Source organism: Oryctolagus cuniculus, chromosome 11 (genome assembly GCF_051225735.1).
Source record: "Oryctolagus cuniculus isolate XC-2025 breed Fujian yellow rabbit chromosome 11, ASM5122573v1, whole genome shotgun sequence".
Taxonomy (NCBI): domain Eukaryota; kingdom Metazoa; phylum Chordata; class Mammalia; order Lagomorpha; family Leporidae; genus Oryctolagus; species Oryctolagus cuniculus.
This window is the reverse complement of record NC_142877.1, coordinates 79,766,822-79,782,558: the sequence shown is the minus strand read 5'-3', so window position 1 is coordinate 79,782,558 and position 15,737 is coordinate 79,766,822. Positions and strand designations below refer to the sequence as shown.

The window sequence follows — 15,737 nt, the reverse complement described above, 5'->3', positions numbered from 1 at the left end:
ATGAACACCTGCACTGTGTTATTACATGACAGAGAAATAAGCTTCTTTTGTGTTCATCTTCTGGAATTCTGAAGTCTGTTTGTTCCTGGAACTGATTTCCTTGACGTGATGTATTGAAAACAATAACAACAATAAAAAAAAAATGTTTGGAATTAACTTGGCAATTAGGCAGCAACACATTGCACAAAATAGATATTAGAATCTAGAAAGCAGAGTCTCATGTTATGCATGTTATTATCTGTGGATACTTAGACGGGACAAGTCTAAGAAGCCTGCAGGATGAGAGCAAGTTTGAAGATCCAGAATGCAATGGATGCTATGTTGGCCTGTTTCAGCTGCCATAACCAAATACCATAGTCTGAGTGATTTAAACAACAGAAACTCTTGTCTCACGGGTGTGGAGGCAACAAGTCCAAGATCAGGCTGCCTACAGGGCTGGTTCTGATGAGGCCACTTTCTCACTGTGATCCCACAGGGGCTTTTTTCTGTGTTCCTGGTCTCTTGCTCTTAAGAACAGGAATCCTAGTGGAGTCCTGCACCCTTGTGACTTCATTTTACCTTAATTACTTCCTTAAAGGCCCTATCTCCAAATATAGTTACACTGGGGATTAGGGCTTCAGTGTGTATGAATTTGGGGGACAGATTCAAGCCATAAAGGATATTTAATGTTCTCGTCTGCATTTAAGAGAATTACAAGAAAGGTGTTTAGGAAAGAACTGGCTGGTTTACAACAAAAATGAAAGGCAATATTCAGAACTTAGAAATCTGGGTGGGTTTGGGGACTTGCGGACTTGAAAAAGTGACTGCTTCTATACACCAACATTAGAAGATAAGACCCAAGATGTTCTGAGTAAAATACTCATTAAGTTGCATGTGTTAAGCAGAAGTTTGCAAGGCTGAAGCAGCGGTCATGGTAACTATTCTCTTTCTACCAACCGTATTGCTTCAAGAGGCCTGAAGTTACTCACATTAAATTAAGAGAGAAAAGGACAGAGGCAAGCAAGTTTAAGGAAAGAAATAGAGCAGACTTAAGAATCATTTGTAGCACAGAATTATGGATATGACTAGAAGCTAAGGGAACAATGTTTCTTAAGGAATCATGCCAGCAATGAGCTGGGCCTTAAAAAGCCTGAGCCTGTGAAATATCCCCATGAGAGCAAATGTATAGCAGGAAGAAGCTATAAAAGCTGTGTAAATGGATGGGATTTTGGCAGGAGTTAAGATACCTCTTGGAATGCCCTCATCCTATATCAGAGTACATGTTTCAAGTCCCGGCTACTCTGCTTCTGAACCAGCTTCCTGCTAACGTTCACCCCAGGGGGAAGCATGTGATGGCTCAAGCACTTGAGTACCTGTCACCTGTGTGAGAGACCTAAATTAAGTTCCAGACTCCTGGCTTCCAGCTGGCCCAGCCCTGTCTGTTACAGGCATCAGGGGAGTGAACCAGGGGATGGATATGATATCTCTTTCTCTTTTTTTCTCTGCCCACCTCCCCATCTTTCAAATCAAATAAATAAATAAATATGAAGCCGTGAAAGCTTCAAGGAGGTCATGTTCCATAATGGCAGTTGCAAATATTGCCGAAAGGATAATGGACAAAGCAGAACATTCCAGAGGGCAGAGCCAATAACCACAGAGAAGGAACAAGGAACTCCCTCCTACGGAGCAAGGCCACAGTCTAATGAAGAGATCTTCACCACTTCAAGTGCCTACTCGGTCAGATTCTCACTGCCGTGGATCAGCCTTCCCCTTCCCAAATGAAATTTTTACTGTGGTTATCTTGTTCGTAGTTGATATTTGTTATATGAGGTTGGTAAGGGGTAAGGAGGTTGGCAGACCCTTTGTCTTTTACTTTAGAGGTCTCTGCACTGAAGAAGCCACATTAGCCAGATTTCCTGTGCTTTGTCCTGGATATGGTGCCTAGGTGAAACTTTGGGTTGTATCCTTTGGGATAAAAGGGTCACAGAGACATTTGGTGGACAGAGGCAGAAACAGCCAGCTACCCGCGAGTTCTTGCTCCCATCCACAGTGTTAGTTTCTTACTGGGCTGTGCTGCAAAGCCAGTGACTATAATCACAGCTCCCCTGGAATCCAAGCTGATCATGTGACGCTGCATTCTTTCTCCACTGTCGTTTTCCCCTTCTGCAAGCTGGCAACAGAGGACTTGGGACTTGTCTAAGGATACTGCACTGCACCAAAGCAGAAGTGCCTAGTCCCTCAGTTACCACACCCAGGAAAGCCACCCACTCAGGCACACTGTTATCAGACTATCAGGTGAGTAAGAAATAAACTGCTGTTTCGTAGTTTTCTTTGGTCTAGAAATCAATCTGCTCCAGAGAAGCAAGGCAGGGAGCTGTGTAGCTCTCTGGATAAAGGTAGTCCAGCAGAGGAACAGTAAGTGCACGCTCCTTAGGCAGAAAAGTAACAAGTGTGTCCAAGGATTAGCAAGGAGCTGAGTGTGCCTGATGCAAAGCAAACAAGGAGAAGAATTGAAAGCGATAACATCAGAGACACTAAAAGCTATTGGAAGGACTTTGGCTTTTACTTTGAGCTGGAAAGCTACCGCAAAGAAGCCACCGGAGTGTCTGCAGCAGAAGGGGCCAGGATCTGACATGTCATTGGATCACTATAGCTGCTGCTTAGGGACAAGTCAGAGCAACAAGCAGGAAGTGCAGTTCTGAAACTAGGAAAGCAATCCAGGGGAGAGGTGGAATGAGGTGGTTGTGATGGAGGTGGTAAGCAGTGTTTGGATTCTGAACCTATTTTTGAGGTAGTGCCAAAGGCTCCTTGTCAGAAATTCAGGCATAAATAATAGTTATGCTTCTGACTGGCTAAAGTCAGAGAACTATATACATACTGCAAGTTAAAACTGACTCCCAGAAGCACATAAACTCTTTGGTATTCTCTGTAGTGAAAAGCGCTCTACCAAAGCATAATAGTACTACTGCTTCATTATAAGTATTACTAATTAATGTGCAAAAAGTAAGCAAAACTACCCCAAGGTTTACAAATTCTCAGCTACTTAGCCCATAAATACTTTTCATTGAGCTCTAACACTATTAATATATTTTCATCTTCCTTGTCACCCTTAATATTAACCATGAGGGACAAGATTGTTTTGGATTCTTTCCAACAGTCCACTGTGATTGTTCTAGAACAAATCAACAAGAACACTAGGCTATCTGCTCCGTCAGGGTTCTCTGGAGAAACAGAAACAACAGGGCTATGCATACAGGAGAGTCACTTCAAGGAGTGGGCTTATATGACTGAGGAGGCTCAGCAAGTCCAAAATCTGAAGGCAACACCTGGCAGGCTGAAAACTCAAACACAAGAACTCAATTTGCAGTTCAAGTCCAAAGTCAGCCTGCTATGAACCAGGAAGACCTGATGTCGTAGATGGAGTCTGAATGCTGAAGGCTGGCAGAATCCCCTCTCGCTGGGGGAGGTCCTCCTTTCAATTTACACCTTCAACTGGGGGATGAGGATGCCCCCCTCACACCCCACACGGTACAAAGGGCAACCTGCTTCAGTTAAAGTCTTCCAACTTGAACATCAATTTCATCCAATCATCTACACTGAATGTTGGACCAACTGTCTGGGCACCATGGCACAATGTGACACGTAAAATTAACTTCAGCCTTTAAATAAGAAAACTCCAAGATGCCCTTTCTTGGGCCACAAAACTCAGTAAAGCTTGCCTCTCACCAACTTCACAGTTCTTTCCCTTGTTGGCTAATTGCATTTAATAAGAGAATCATCAGCCAATGGCAAGAACTGAGTAAGTTTCTTAATAGTGAGCAAGTTTTAATTAATCTATTTCTTTGTTTTAAAATTTTACCACACAGGTAGATCATGTGGTAGTCCACACTGGCAAAACTGTCTGGTTTCCTCTATTTATAATTTGTTTTCAGGGCCAGTGTTGTGGTATAGTGGGTAATCTTGCTGCCTGCGATGCTGACATCCCATGTGGGTGCCAGTTCCAGTCCCAGCTGCTCCACTTCCAATCCAGCTCCCTGATAAATTCCCTGGGAAAACAATGGACGATGGCCCAAGTGACTGGGTCCCTGACACCCACATGGAAGATCCAGAGTAAGCACCTGGCTCCCTGCTTCAGCCTGGCCCAGTCCCAGCCATTGCTGCCACCTGGGGAGTGATCCCATGGATAGAAGATCTCCCTCCGTATCTCCCTCTCTCTGTATAACTCTAAATTTCAAATAAATAAACCAATCTTTTAAAAATATGTCCTCAGTTATGCTTCAAATGACTTTGTAATTTTTTTAACGTAAGAGTCACTGAGGAAAGCACAAATAACTGTATTGTACTTTAATGAGCCATTTTGCTTAGTTTGTATTGATACTAAGGGAGAATCTTTCCAACATTTTTAATTATTCACACACACACACACACACACACACACACATATACACACACACACAATGGAGTGGAGAGAGTGGGCTAAGCCACCACTTAAGATGCCCACATTCCATACTGGAGTGCCTGGGAGCAAGTCCCACCTTCACTTCTGATCCAGCTTCCTGCTAACGCACACCACGGGAGGCAGCAGGTAATGACTCAAGTGCGTATGCCTGGCTTCCTGTCACCCACATGGGAGACCAGGGCTTCCGGCTTTGACCTGGCCCAGGTCTAACTGTTGTGGGCATTTGGGGAATGAACCAATAAATGGAAAAGATATCTATCTATTTATCTATCTTGCATTTCCTTTCAAATAAAAATAATCTTTGAAAAACAAAAATGTAAAAATATAAGATTTCAGAAAGTTGGGGAAAAGATAAAAACTAAATTACCCTAAAAGGATATTCTATTATTTTGACATTTTAATTTCAAGTACCAATAAAATATTTAATAACTCCAGAAAGTAAAGAAACAAGTAAGATAGCAAAATAAATTCCTACAGCAAATTTCAGCAATATTAGGAAAACAGTAGTAGACTCATGGGAACATTACTAAACAATAAGAAATTCAGTAAAACTGGATGTTGAGAACAGGAAGAAATCCTCCTTGAAGCAAAAGGATAGGCAAAATTTAACTTCATCAGACAAAAAAAAAATGGAATAACAAAAATGAAGAGGAAATGCATAGATACAAATGAAAGATATTCTACTGGTTTACTAAATAGATTATAGACATAAGAGGGGAAGAACAAATGCAATAAAACATTAGGGACTACAGAGGCATTGGTCAATATGAATTAGCTAGGTGGCAGAGGCTGGTGAGACAGGAGGGCCAATGCATCTTCCATGCTCTGTGGCAGCAATGGCCAGGAGCAGCAGCAACACCAGTCCTAGAAGCAGCAAACATCCAAGTAGGACAAGCATCTGGCACCCATCATGGAGGGCACGGTAGTATCACAGAGCATACTTGAATAAAGACACTGTTTGCAGGATGGAGTCATACTACCTGGGGAGATGCATCATGGGAGGGGAGGCACAGACAGAAACCAGCACTGGGCAGTACAGGCTGCAGGTGTTAGGGAAGGTGAGAGGACTTTTTAAGAGCCTTTGTGACTGAGACTCCCAGAATTCACTGTGACAGCAGGAGTCTTTGGATAAGGCTAGAATTCCCCATCGCCTCTCCCTCCACACTCTGCTACACAATGTAAACATTTTCATTTGGTCCTGCAAAGTCTTATAATAAATAAGTGCCGTTAAAATAATGCTATTTGGCAGAGATAATCTGTTACATTCAGCTATTTAATTCTAAGCTGAGAAAAATAAAGATCACAAAGGTGGGTTTTGACCTGATTTTTTTTAACATTCTCATTATTAATGTATGGAAGTACATACATGGATGTACATCATGTAATTTACTGAGTAAAGAAGTGTTCTGTTTCACCAAGTAGGGAAATAAATAAGGTGGTTTTAGCCATGTTCTTAAGTATCTACCCGAAGTGACTAGGAGTCAGTGGCAAATAATGTTAAGAGAATACACTAGAAGTCCAGAGAGCATACAGAAATTCAGAATTAGCATATCTTCAGAGGTTTTCTAAACCAATCCCACTTAGATCTGTTCCAGATCTATTCCAGGTCACCCAGCAAGTTAATGATCACGTTTAATCTAGACTCAATGTCCCTCTACTCCTCAAAGCAAAATCTTTCTGGATAAGTCCTTGGAAATTAAAGGGAAAGTTGGGTTTCCTACTTTCTCCGAAATCTCAGTTCCAAGGAAGTGGTCATTCATGATTTATCACTGTAGCCACTGTGGTATGCCCAAAACCTGCAGTATCCATGTGGCCTCATGTACATGAGAATCCCATCACATACTGTCCATTCTCACAGTATTCCCAGGAACAGCCAAATGTCATCCTGTCTATGCTCTGGAATGTTTGCTTCAAGACACACCCCTTCCCATCCCTGCCCACGTAAATACATGCATGTGCATCAAATACACTCTATTTCCATTGATGACGATGCAAATCACATGACCTTGCTCTATAGTAGTACAGAGCGAACTACCTTTGTACTACAGTACAAAGTGAACTACCTCTGTACTACAGTAGTACAGAGTGAACTACCTTTGTTCCCTGTGGGACACATACTCACAGCTGAGGCACCTCCCTCTGAACAGCTAGACATGTGGACGTCATCTGAGGTGGGAGCTATAACCTGCCCTTTGGTATTATCTTCTTTACATTGTTGCTGAAGTTTTAAGTAGGAACCGGTCATGAACTCATCCTCCCGACATTGCTTTTGTTCAGACAAACACAAATTTCTATCTTATTTGAACCCTCTAACAGCTAGAGAGGTAAATATGTCACACTCAGATCCATAAATGGCTGAAGACAAAGGCCTTTTTAAATTTAAAACAATTCACTAACATGTCATAACTGAACATTTTTATGGGGCACAAAGTAATAGGTTAACCCATGTTGTATTTTGATACTACAGCTAAATACCTAAGACAAGCTGCTTATGAAAGATGGAGGTTTGTTTGGGTTCATGGTTTTTGGCAGCTCATAATCCGAGATAGGGTTGCCCCATCATTTAGGCCGTCTAAATGATCACATGGTGAGCCAGGAAGCAGAGAGAGGAGCCAGGCCCAATTCAGGCTCTATAACTGATTGTCTACAACAAGCTACCTTCCATGGGCATGTTCCTAGTGACCGAAGGGCCTCCCATGAGGCCCACCTTCTATACACCATAATTAGATGAAGCCTCCACCCTCTTTAGTATAATTGACTTATGGCTTTGGAGTTTAAACATCTGTATGTACTGGGGAGGCAAATCGTGTTCAAACTATAGTACATGGATACAGCCTACACTGACCAAATCAGACTGGTTAGTATTTCCATTTCCTTATCTTTTTTTCATATCTGCACCCACCAGCTCCTCTCTTCACAAGGCCATTGGGAGCAGTAGCCCTCGGTTTAGGAAGTGCTGTGAAATCAAGGCACTCGGGGGCAGGTGTTTCAGTGCAGCAGGTCAGGCTGCCACTGGGGACATTCACATCCCAAACCAGAGTGCAGGCTGGAGTCCCAGCTCCTCTCTTTCTGATCCAGTTTTGCTAATTCTCTGAGAATGCAGCAGATGATGACCCAGGTATTTAGGCTTCTGACGCCCAAGTGGGAGGTCTGTATGGCAGGCACCTGGGTTTAAATATCTGTATTCCCAACTGTTGTAGACATGTGGGGTGCGAAACAGCAGGTGGAAGAAATCTCTCTCTCCCTCTCTCTCTCTCCCTCCGTCCCTCTCTCCCTGTCACTCTGCCTTCCAAATTAATAAACAAATCTTAAATTTAAAAAACTAGTGACTCATTCAAAGAGGCCTGAGAATTCCCAGATGTGAAGCTATGATCCCTTTGTTACAAATATGATGAAAAAATCAGGCCAGCGCCGCGGCTCACTAGGCTAATCCTCCACCTAGCAGCGCTGGCACACCGGGTTCTAGTTCCGGTTGCCCCTCTTCCAGGCCAGCTCTCTGCTGTGGCCCGGGAGTGCAGTGGAGGATGGCCCAAGTGCTTGGGCCCTGCACCCCATGGGAGACCAGGATAAGCACCTGGCTCCCGGCTCCTGCCTTCGGATAGGTGCAGTGCACTGGCTGCAGCGCACCGGCCGTGGCAGCCATTGGAGGGTGAACCAACGGCAAAAGGAAGACCTTTCTCTCTGTCTCTCTCTCTCACTGTCCACTCTGCCCGTCCAAAAAAAAAAAAAAGAAGAAGAAGAAGAAGAAGAAGAAGAAGAAAAAATCAGCTTCCAATTCCCTCTGTGACCACGCTTTAGAATACAGATGCCACAGTAAGATGACTTCACATCCTTTGTGTCAAGTGCTGAAAGAAAAGGAAAATATTTGAAGAAGCTGATACATTAACTGGGTAACCCAGAAGGCCCTGCCCTAGGGCCAACTGACATGGGTTATACTTCACTGCAGTATATTCTTTCTGTTAGGAGTGATCAACCTCTTGTTTCTGCAAACTATGATAAATCTTGGGATTTGGACCCGTGAAGGGTGAAATACTATTCACAGGTTTGAGAGGCGGTGGAGTAAGTCTTCTGCACAGAAAAATGTCAGATATCATCTTGGTTTTCCTCTGACCAGAGCCCTGGTTACTCATTTTTTTTGTGCTATCACCCTCCTGCCCACCAGATTCCTCTACTTCTTCCAAAAACCAGTGACATAGCTATGAGCCAGTGAGACCTGGCCTCATAAAACCACTACCCCCACTCCACAGGGTGGCATATGTGCGCAGCACCTCTCTGATGGCTGCTCAGGATCCATTCCTGAAACCACTAAGTCAGAAGTTTCCAAAGGCTTCGATGAAGAAGCACATGCTAAGATGATGCTAAAAAATAAGATGCAAAGTATTTAAAAAAATACATAATGCCCATGGCCAATTTAGATCAATAAATCAGAAATTTCTGGGTATAGAGTTCAGATATTGGTATTTAAAAAACTATACCCAGGTGACTCTAAAAGAGAAACCAGGTTGAGAGTCACAGGCTGAGGCTATTACAGAACACAGGATTATCGCCATGTAAGTAACACTACACTGCTCCAAAATCAATCATGTTTCAGGCAGAACTGTACATTTTTATTGTTTTTATTTACTTTATTTTGAGAAGGAGCGAGAGGGAGGGAAACTCCTATCTGCTGGTTCAGACATCCACAACAACCAAGACAGGGCCAGGTTGAAACTAGGAGGCCAGAACTCAATCTAGGTTTCCCACATGGATGGCAGGGACTCAAGTACTTGATGTGATGACTGCCAGGGAGCACATTACTAAGACGCTAGATTTGGGAATGGAAACGGAACTCAAACCCAGGCACTCTGAGATGCAACAGGTGTCCTAGGTAGCATCTTAACTGCTAGGTCAGACACTGGCTCCAGAATCTTAAATTACTGAGTTAGAATTGTATCTTAATTGGCATGACACCTGGTGTGGCAGTTCTCAAAAATGGCCCCAAATCCTTTGGCTCTTCCTTCACTGACAGGTGTGACACATACCTGTCCCCTTATGTGAACTCTTGATTACTTCATCCCAAAGAGTACTGAAGAACTAATGCTACTTTTGATCTTAGCCTTTGTTACAAAAGGTGATGGAATTTCCATCTGCCTGTTGGGATGCACATTCTGAATCTGTGAAGACACTGTGAAAGATACAGTTACCTTTGCTACCATGTCCAGGCAAAGATCAAGCCACAGGTAGGGACTATTCTTGATGTCCTAGCCCACCTCACAGCTGACACTGGACATCAACTCAGTAACTCAGAGAATGACAGTATTTACACATTCTGGGACCTAAAACAATCAATATAAACAAATGAGTTAGAATAATATCTCTGACTTTGTCAAGCAACATTCACTTTCCAGTTTACTTCCAAATCTAAGGTCACTCTAGCTTTAAAAGATAAATGAAATCAAAAGTGTCTGAAGCTACAGATTAGCAGAATTTTCTTGATTTGAAGAGAGGCCATGTTTGAATTAAAATAGAAAAAGTACTTTGACTGAAAATGTTAGGAAAAAGTCTATAAAACTGCCTAACCCCAAAGAAATGATGACTAATATTTTGAAATATTGAAGAAATGAATGGACTTCGATCATTTGAAAGTTGTTCTACATGGCTGAGTAGTGGTCCAGAAATAGTCTAGCCATGTCTTAATCTCTTTATTTAGAAAAAGGGTCCTTCAAATCAAATTAAATTGATGATCTTGGAAGGAGACCATCCTGGATAATCCAGGCAGGACCTAAATTCAGGAGCGGTTGTCCTTATAAGAGACACACAGATGAGATTTAACAGACAGAAGAGGAGGCAGTGTAACTACTGGGTGGGGTCAGACAATGGAGTGAGGCAGCCATATGTCAACCCTCCCGAAAGCCACAAGGTTGAAGAGGCAAAGGACAGGCTCTGCTTTAGAGCCCTCCTGGAAGCAGGGCCTTGTCAACATCTTGATTTCAGACTTCTGGCTTCCAGAACTTTGAGAGATTAAATTTGTTCTCTCAGGCCAGCCAGTCTGTGATCATTTGTTACAGCAGCTACAGGAAACTAATACAATTGGGAAAAAATTTTCCTTATTTAAATTTTCTGCTTCCACATAAGGGAAAAAACTAATAAACTGCTGTTTTTATATTTCTCTCTGTAATGCTTCTACCTACAAGGTAGGCTTCAGTTCAACGTGTTAATTTTTTAAAAAAATTTATTTATTCATTTTGAAAGTCAATTATAGAGAAAAAGAGAAAGACAGAGAGAGATCAAGAAATCTTCCCATCTACTGGGTCATTTTCCAGATGACCGCAATGACCAGCACTAGGCCAGGCTGAGGCCAGGATCTCCCATACGGGTGGTAAGGGCCCAGGCATCTTCCACTGCTTCTCCCAGGCATTGGCAGGGAGCTGGATCTGAACTGGAGCAGCCAGGACACAAACCAGAGCCCATACAGGATGCTGGCATCTCTGGCAGCGGCTTTACCCACTATACCACACCACCCGCCCCTCAAACCATTATTTCTACTCCAAAAGCTGTCAAATTTTATTATTATTGCTATATTTCTTTATGTTCAATGTGCTGCATGCTTGTTTGGTCTTTTTAACATATGACTTTGTGGTGGTTTTCAAGTTGTACTTACTAGCAATCTAGAGTACAAAGTGAGGACCGGCATTTGGCCTAGTGTTTGATTCCTGGGTCCCATATCAGTGTACTTGAGTTTGAGTCCTGGCTCTAGCACCTCTCCCCAGCTTCCTGTTAATGCAGAGCACGGGAAACAGTGGTGATGGCTCAAGTAACTGGGTTCTTGTCACCCACTTAGACTGTGTCCCAGCTCCGGGTTGCAGCCTGGCCTACTCCTGGCTGCTGTGGGCATGTGGAGAGTGAGCCAGCAGACAGGAGCTCTTGCTGTGTCTCTCTGCCTCCTAAAATACATACAAACTAAAAAATTCGGAAAGTAAAAAATAGAGTACAAAGTGAAGGACTTGATTGAACAATGAGTTGTGCTCACAGTTTATTAAAAAAAAAAAAAGCAAAAACACGTTTTTAGGGGTGAGCAGTGAAGGTGGCGCCTTGGGACAGACAGGAGCACGAGAAAGTTACCTGTGCTGAAAAGCATAGGGTTTCTGGGAAATGTTGAGCAGACAGCTTTAAAGAAGGCTGTTGCAGTATCCAACAGAGCAGTACTCCTTAGAACTGCTGAGGTCATCAAAATCCAGGAAAGTGGGGGAAACTGTCAGAGGCAGGAGCCCACGGAGACGCAAAGACGGAATGGACTGTGGTGTTCTGGAACAGAAAAAAAGCCATTAGGTAAAAAGAGGTAATGACTTCAGGTAAGAATAACATACCCACATCGGTTCACTAATTATAACAACTATAGATAGAAGATGTTAATAGTTGCTGAAACTATTAACATACGGAAACTCTTTGTAGTACCTTTTCCATTTCTCTGAAACTATTCTTGTCTATACAAAACGCAGGTGTCTCCACCAACATTCACAGCTTCAACAAGAAACGCAAAGTGAAGGAAGTGAAACATTTAATACAAGTCAGCGATGCTGAGGAAATTTTCATGACTGTTTCCCAGAATAGGAGTCCATACCGTAAAGAATTATTTAATAGAGACTTTTCTCTCCCTATTTGTCATGTTCTGAAAAGGGAACACCAAGAAACATTTCCGGATTAAAAAAAAAAAAAAATTGGCCGGGGCTCGCAGTCCAGCGTCCAGGGCTAACTGGCGTGCCATCTGCTCGCGGCTTGAGGTGGTAACCAGGGCTCGCGGGGCCCACCGGCGTCCCGGGCACAGGAGCCCGCCCGGCAAGTCTGGGCAGCTCCGCTCCCGCGCAGGTCGCCGGGGAGGGCGGGGGCGTGCATCCAGGGTGTGTGTATCGTTTTTCCAAACCCCATCTGCTTTCCCCTCCCCTGCCTGTGCCCGCGGTCTCGGGGCGCGGCAAAGCGCGGGGACCGAGCGGGTTTTTTACGCATAACAAAAGAGCCCCGGCGCCACCGCCTCCGCCTCCTCCCGCCGTCCCGCGCCGCCCCCACCTTGGCTTCCCGCGGCCGCCCGGGCCCGCGTCCCCGGCAGGAATTGGCTCCCAGGCCCGAGGTTTCCAGGTACCCGGAAGGAGGAGGGGGCTGCGGCGGCAACAATTGGGCGGGTGTGGGCGAAACGCGCGACCCGGAGCGCCAAGACTCTGAGGGGCGGCGAGCCCGGGCCAAGCCGACGCGCGATTGGTCGGGGCCACCCCGCCAGCCGCCGCTGATTGGTGGATTCTCAAATTCGGTCTCAAGGCGCCAGAGGAGGTGTTTTAGCGGGGACTGGGATCCAGGGCTGGAGTCGTGCTCGGCGGGTCGGAGCGCTGGCGCTGCCCGTACGCCGCGGGGTTCTCGCTGGCGCATGCATTCGGAGCGGGTGTCTGCGCCCCTCGCTCTCCCCTTCCGATGCCGCCGTCCGGCTGCTGATTGCTGCACCCGCGTCCTGCATCCCGGTGGGGCCGTGGAGGTCCCTGTAGAGGTAGAAAGCCTCCTTCGCAAAGCGGGAGTAAGTACGCGTGCGGCCCCTGACTGGTGGGGAGGCGGGAACTGGGGGCAGAGGGAACCCCTCTTGCCTGGGTGCCAGGCTGCCAGCCCAGCACTTCCCCGAGTGCCGGGCAGCGAGGTGTTCTGACGCGGGACTGCGCCTGCAGGGGCTGCGCAGTGTCCAGCCCTCTCTGCGGCCAGGCTCTAGAGGGGACTGGCCCTTACCCACAACTTGGTTGTTTCGATGGAAAGGTTTATATCTGGGGTCTGTCTGGAGGCCTGGAAGCGGGCCACGCCAAGCTCTGAGTGGGTTTGATCAAGCGATCAGGTTTCCTTCTCCCTCCCCACCCCCCATTCAAACCCCCTCTTAGCAGAATTCCTCCCAGTTCTTTGCGCCAAAATTAACTGACCCGGGAGACCCTGTACTTTATGACAGAGTTGCCCAACAGTCGCCCTGCTTGGTAACTTTATTTTGCCCTGTTGGTTTTGCATAGAGAATTACTATTTTTGTCGATTTTTTGTTCTTTCCAGGTTTTCAGTAATTACTAAGCACACTTTTTTAAATGTTGTTGTTTGTTCGTGTGAATTTAAGAGAGGACTGGAGGGTAGTTTTAGAGAGAAATGGGAATTCCCAGGATGCATTTGGGGAAAGGGAAGTTCATGTCCACGAAGGAGTACCAAATAGATGATTTTGCTAGGAGAGAAGATGACATATCTAATGTCATTGTGCATTCCAGATGGAGATAAATTGTTTAACACTAAAAGACTTGATCAACCCCAGGCAGCCCAGACTGGATTTTACAATTGAAGATGGGGAAAATGCACATAAGGTAAGCACACACAACCCCCTTAATTAATTTTTAAGCTATTAAGGAGACTCATGTCTAGCCCAGTGAACTATTTCAACATGCCGCTTGTATTTGTCCTGCAAGCATCATGATTAATTTTGATGAACATTTTAAAACATTTTTAAAAATGGTACCAAGCAAGCCATTCTTGCTTCCATTCTAGTCTCAGTCATTGTGCACTTGAAAGACAAGGTAGGTTAACCAACTTAAATCAGAGAGATGCTGAACACAGTGATCAAAATTTGTAGTACAGTTGTTAAGGATGGTAAGGATGGTTTGACTAATGCTTGGCAGGATTGTTCAGATCCAGGAAGATAGACTTTTTTTTTTTTTTTGACAGACAGAGTTAAGACAGTGAGAGAGAGAGACAGAGAGAAAGGTCTTCCTTCCATTGGTTCACCCCCCAAATGGCTGCTGATCTGAAGCCAGGAGCCAGGTGCTCCCTCCTGGTCTCCCATGTGGGTGCAGGGCCCAAGGACTTGGGCCATCCTCCACTGCACTCCCGGGCCACGGCAGAGAGCTGAATTGGAAGTGGAGCAACCGGGAGCGTCCCGACCGGGACTAGGAAAATAGACTTTTGTAACTACTGTAGTGTTGGATTATCAAAGTGCTATGAAATGTGTCTTCATACCAGTGAGCCAGCTCCTAGAGACTGGTCCCTTACCCTGAGAGTATGACTTGTGTGTCCCATTTAGGGAGGTAAAGTGACAAAGCTCACTAACATGAATATTTTACAGTGCTCTCACTAGTTTTGCACTGAGCCATTTCCTCCTTCTGGGTACCTTTTCTGATTTGTGTAGTAGACCATGGTGGTATCCAAGGGACATTATGAGAAAAAATTGGCCATCACAGCATCTGAACCATCGCCTTACTCACAGCAGCACAGTTAATACTAACCAGCCCATGCTCCACTAAAAAAGTTGGATAGCTTGTTAGTAGTGAATGTCTGAGCATTTGTAAATAGAGACAAATAGGTATAACAAACCTTGTTTTATGACTATAAAACTGAGAGTAGCACCTCCTTGGCCATTGGACTTCACTGGGTCTTGATTCTGCTCTGGTATCTACAGTGAAACTGCCAAGTTGCAAAGCACCTGTTATAGTGATCTTCAAAGAGTACTTAACAGTCATTAATGTTGGATAGATGTGAAATTGCATACTTCTCCAGCATTTGTTTTATTTTTATTTTTTGTTAGGATAAGAGATATACCAAAGCTTTATTGTTTTAAATAGGGCTTTATTTTTTTTATTACCTAAGTGACATGAGGGTGGAATTGTCCAGATTTTAAGTGTATAGCCAGGCAAAATGTCTTGTTTTCCTTTACGATTTGAGTTGTGGAACCTTGAAAGAATCAATTTATCTTTATATAGAATTTGAGTCTGTATGCTACTCCCTAGACTTGTGCTCAACCACGTAGCAAGTACCTCACAGAAAGACCCTTCTACTCTATTTAGCATCAGTAAGTCCTGGGTCAGTTCACCTTTCACAGTGTAACAGCTGCGGAGAAAAACAAATAACTCAAAAGAAATTGGAAAAGTGGTTAAAATGTTGGAAATAGAATGCGTGACCAGGGATGTTTTCACCTCAAGGAGAAGGCAAGCATTGAGAACAGGTGCAAGGAAGGCTTTTGTCTCCTTTTCACATTGCTGTGAGGTTACGGAAGGAGGTTTTCTAGAGACAGTGAGAATGTGGAGTTTGAAGTCCTGGGTTTGATTTCCTGCTCTACTGTTTTAGCTACATGACCTTAAACAAATATATTTGTAAGGTCTTTCCTCAAATACTTAATGTTCCAGATGTTGGGAACATGGTGGTTTAACAAATCTCCTAACCTGTCGTAAGTCTCATTTTTTTCCTTCCATAAATTGGAGCTGATACACCAGTACAGCACCTCCCTCACCTAGGTTTTATAAAACACCAGCAGCACAAACTCTGC

General features: G+C 44.4%; 2 protein-coding genes across 4 annotated transcripts in view; one reads left to right on the top strand and one right to left on the bottom strand.

Annotated features, from left to right (window-relative positions):
- Nucleotides 1-9,618: 9,618 nt before the first annotated feature.
- Nucleotides 9,619-12,835, bottom strand: LOC138844401 (uncharacterized). 3 transcript variants are annotated; one of them, XR_016216191.1, is made up of 3 exons: nucleotides 12,482-12,835; nucleotides 11,540-11,722; nucleotides 9,619-9,753 (listed from the first exon to the last, which is right to left on the bottom strand). XR_016216191.1 is itself a non-coding variant. In XM_089307475.1 (2 exons), the coding sequence occupies exons 1-2, from the start codon at nucleotides 12,833-12,835 to the stop codon at nucleotides 11,645-11,647; spliced, it is 432 nt and encodes a 143-aa protein (XP_089163601.1). In that variant the 3' UTR covers nucleotides 11,422-11,644. The 3 variants fall into 3 exon arrangements, 1 of the variants encoding a protein (XP_089163601.1); XR_016216192.1 differs by lacking the exon at nucleotides 9,619-9,753 and adding an exon at nucleotides 11,873-11,938 and having other exon boundaries at nucleotides 11,587-11,722; XM_089307475.1 differs by lacking the exon at nucleotides 9,619-9,753 and having other exon boundaries at nucleotides 11,422-11,722.
- Nucleotides 12,834-15,737, top strand: part of E2F7 (E2F transcription factor 7) — a 39,977-nt gene continuing 37,073 nt past the window's right edge. The window contains exons 1-2 of the mRNA XM_008256836.5: nucleotides 12,834-12,977; nucleotides 13,693-13,785. Of these exons, the coding sequence (XP_008255058.2) occupies nucleotides 12,834-12,977; nucleotides 13,693-13,785 (237 nt within the window). The remainder of the gene's footprint in view (nucleotides 12,978-13,692; nucleotides 13,786-15,737) is intronic.

What these genes read in the sequence shown, in the direction of transcription:
- LOC138844401 (XM_089307475.1), bottom strand. Translation starts at nt 12,835, where the DNA reads ATGCGCCAGCGAGAACCCCGCGGCGTACGGGCAGCGCCAGCGCTCCGA. An exon ending in GGCGGCCGCGGGAAGCCAAG is followed by an intron (nt 11,723 to 12,481) that starts GTGGGGGCGGCG and finishes TTTCTGTTCCAG; the next exon opens with AACACCACAGTCCATTCCGT.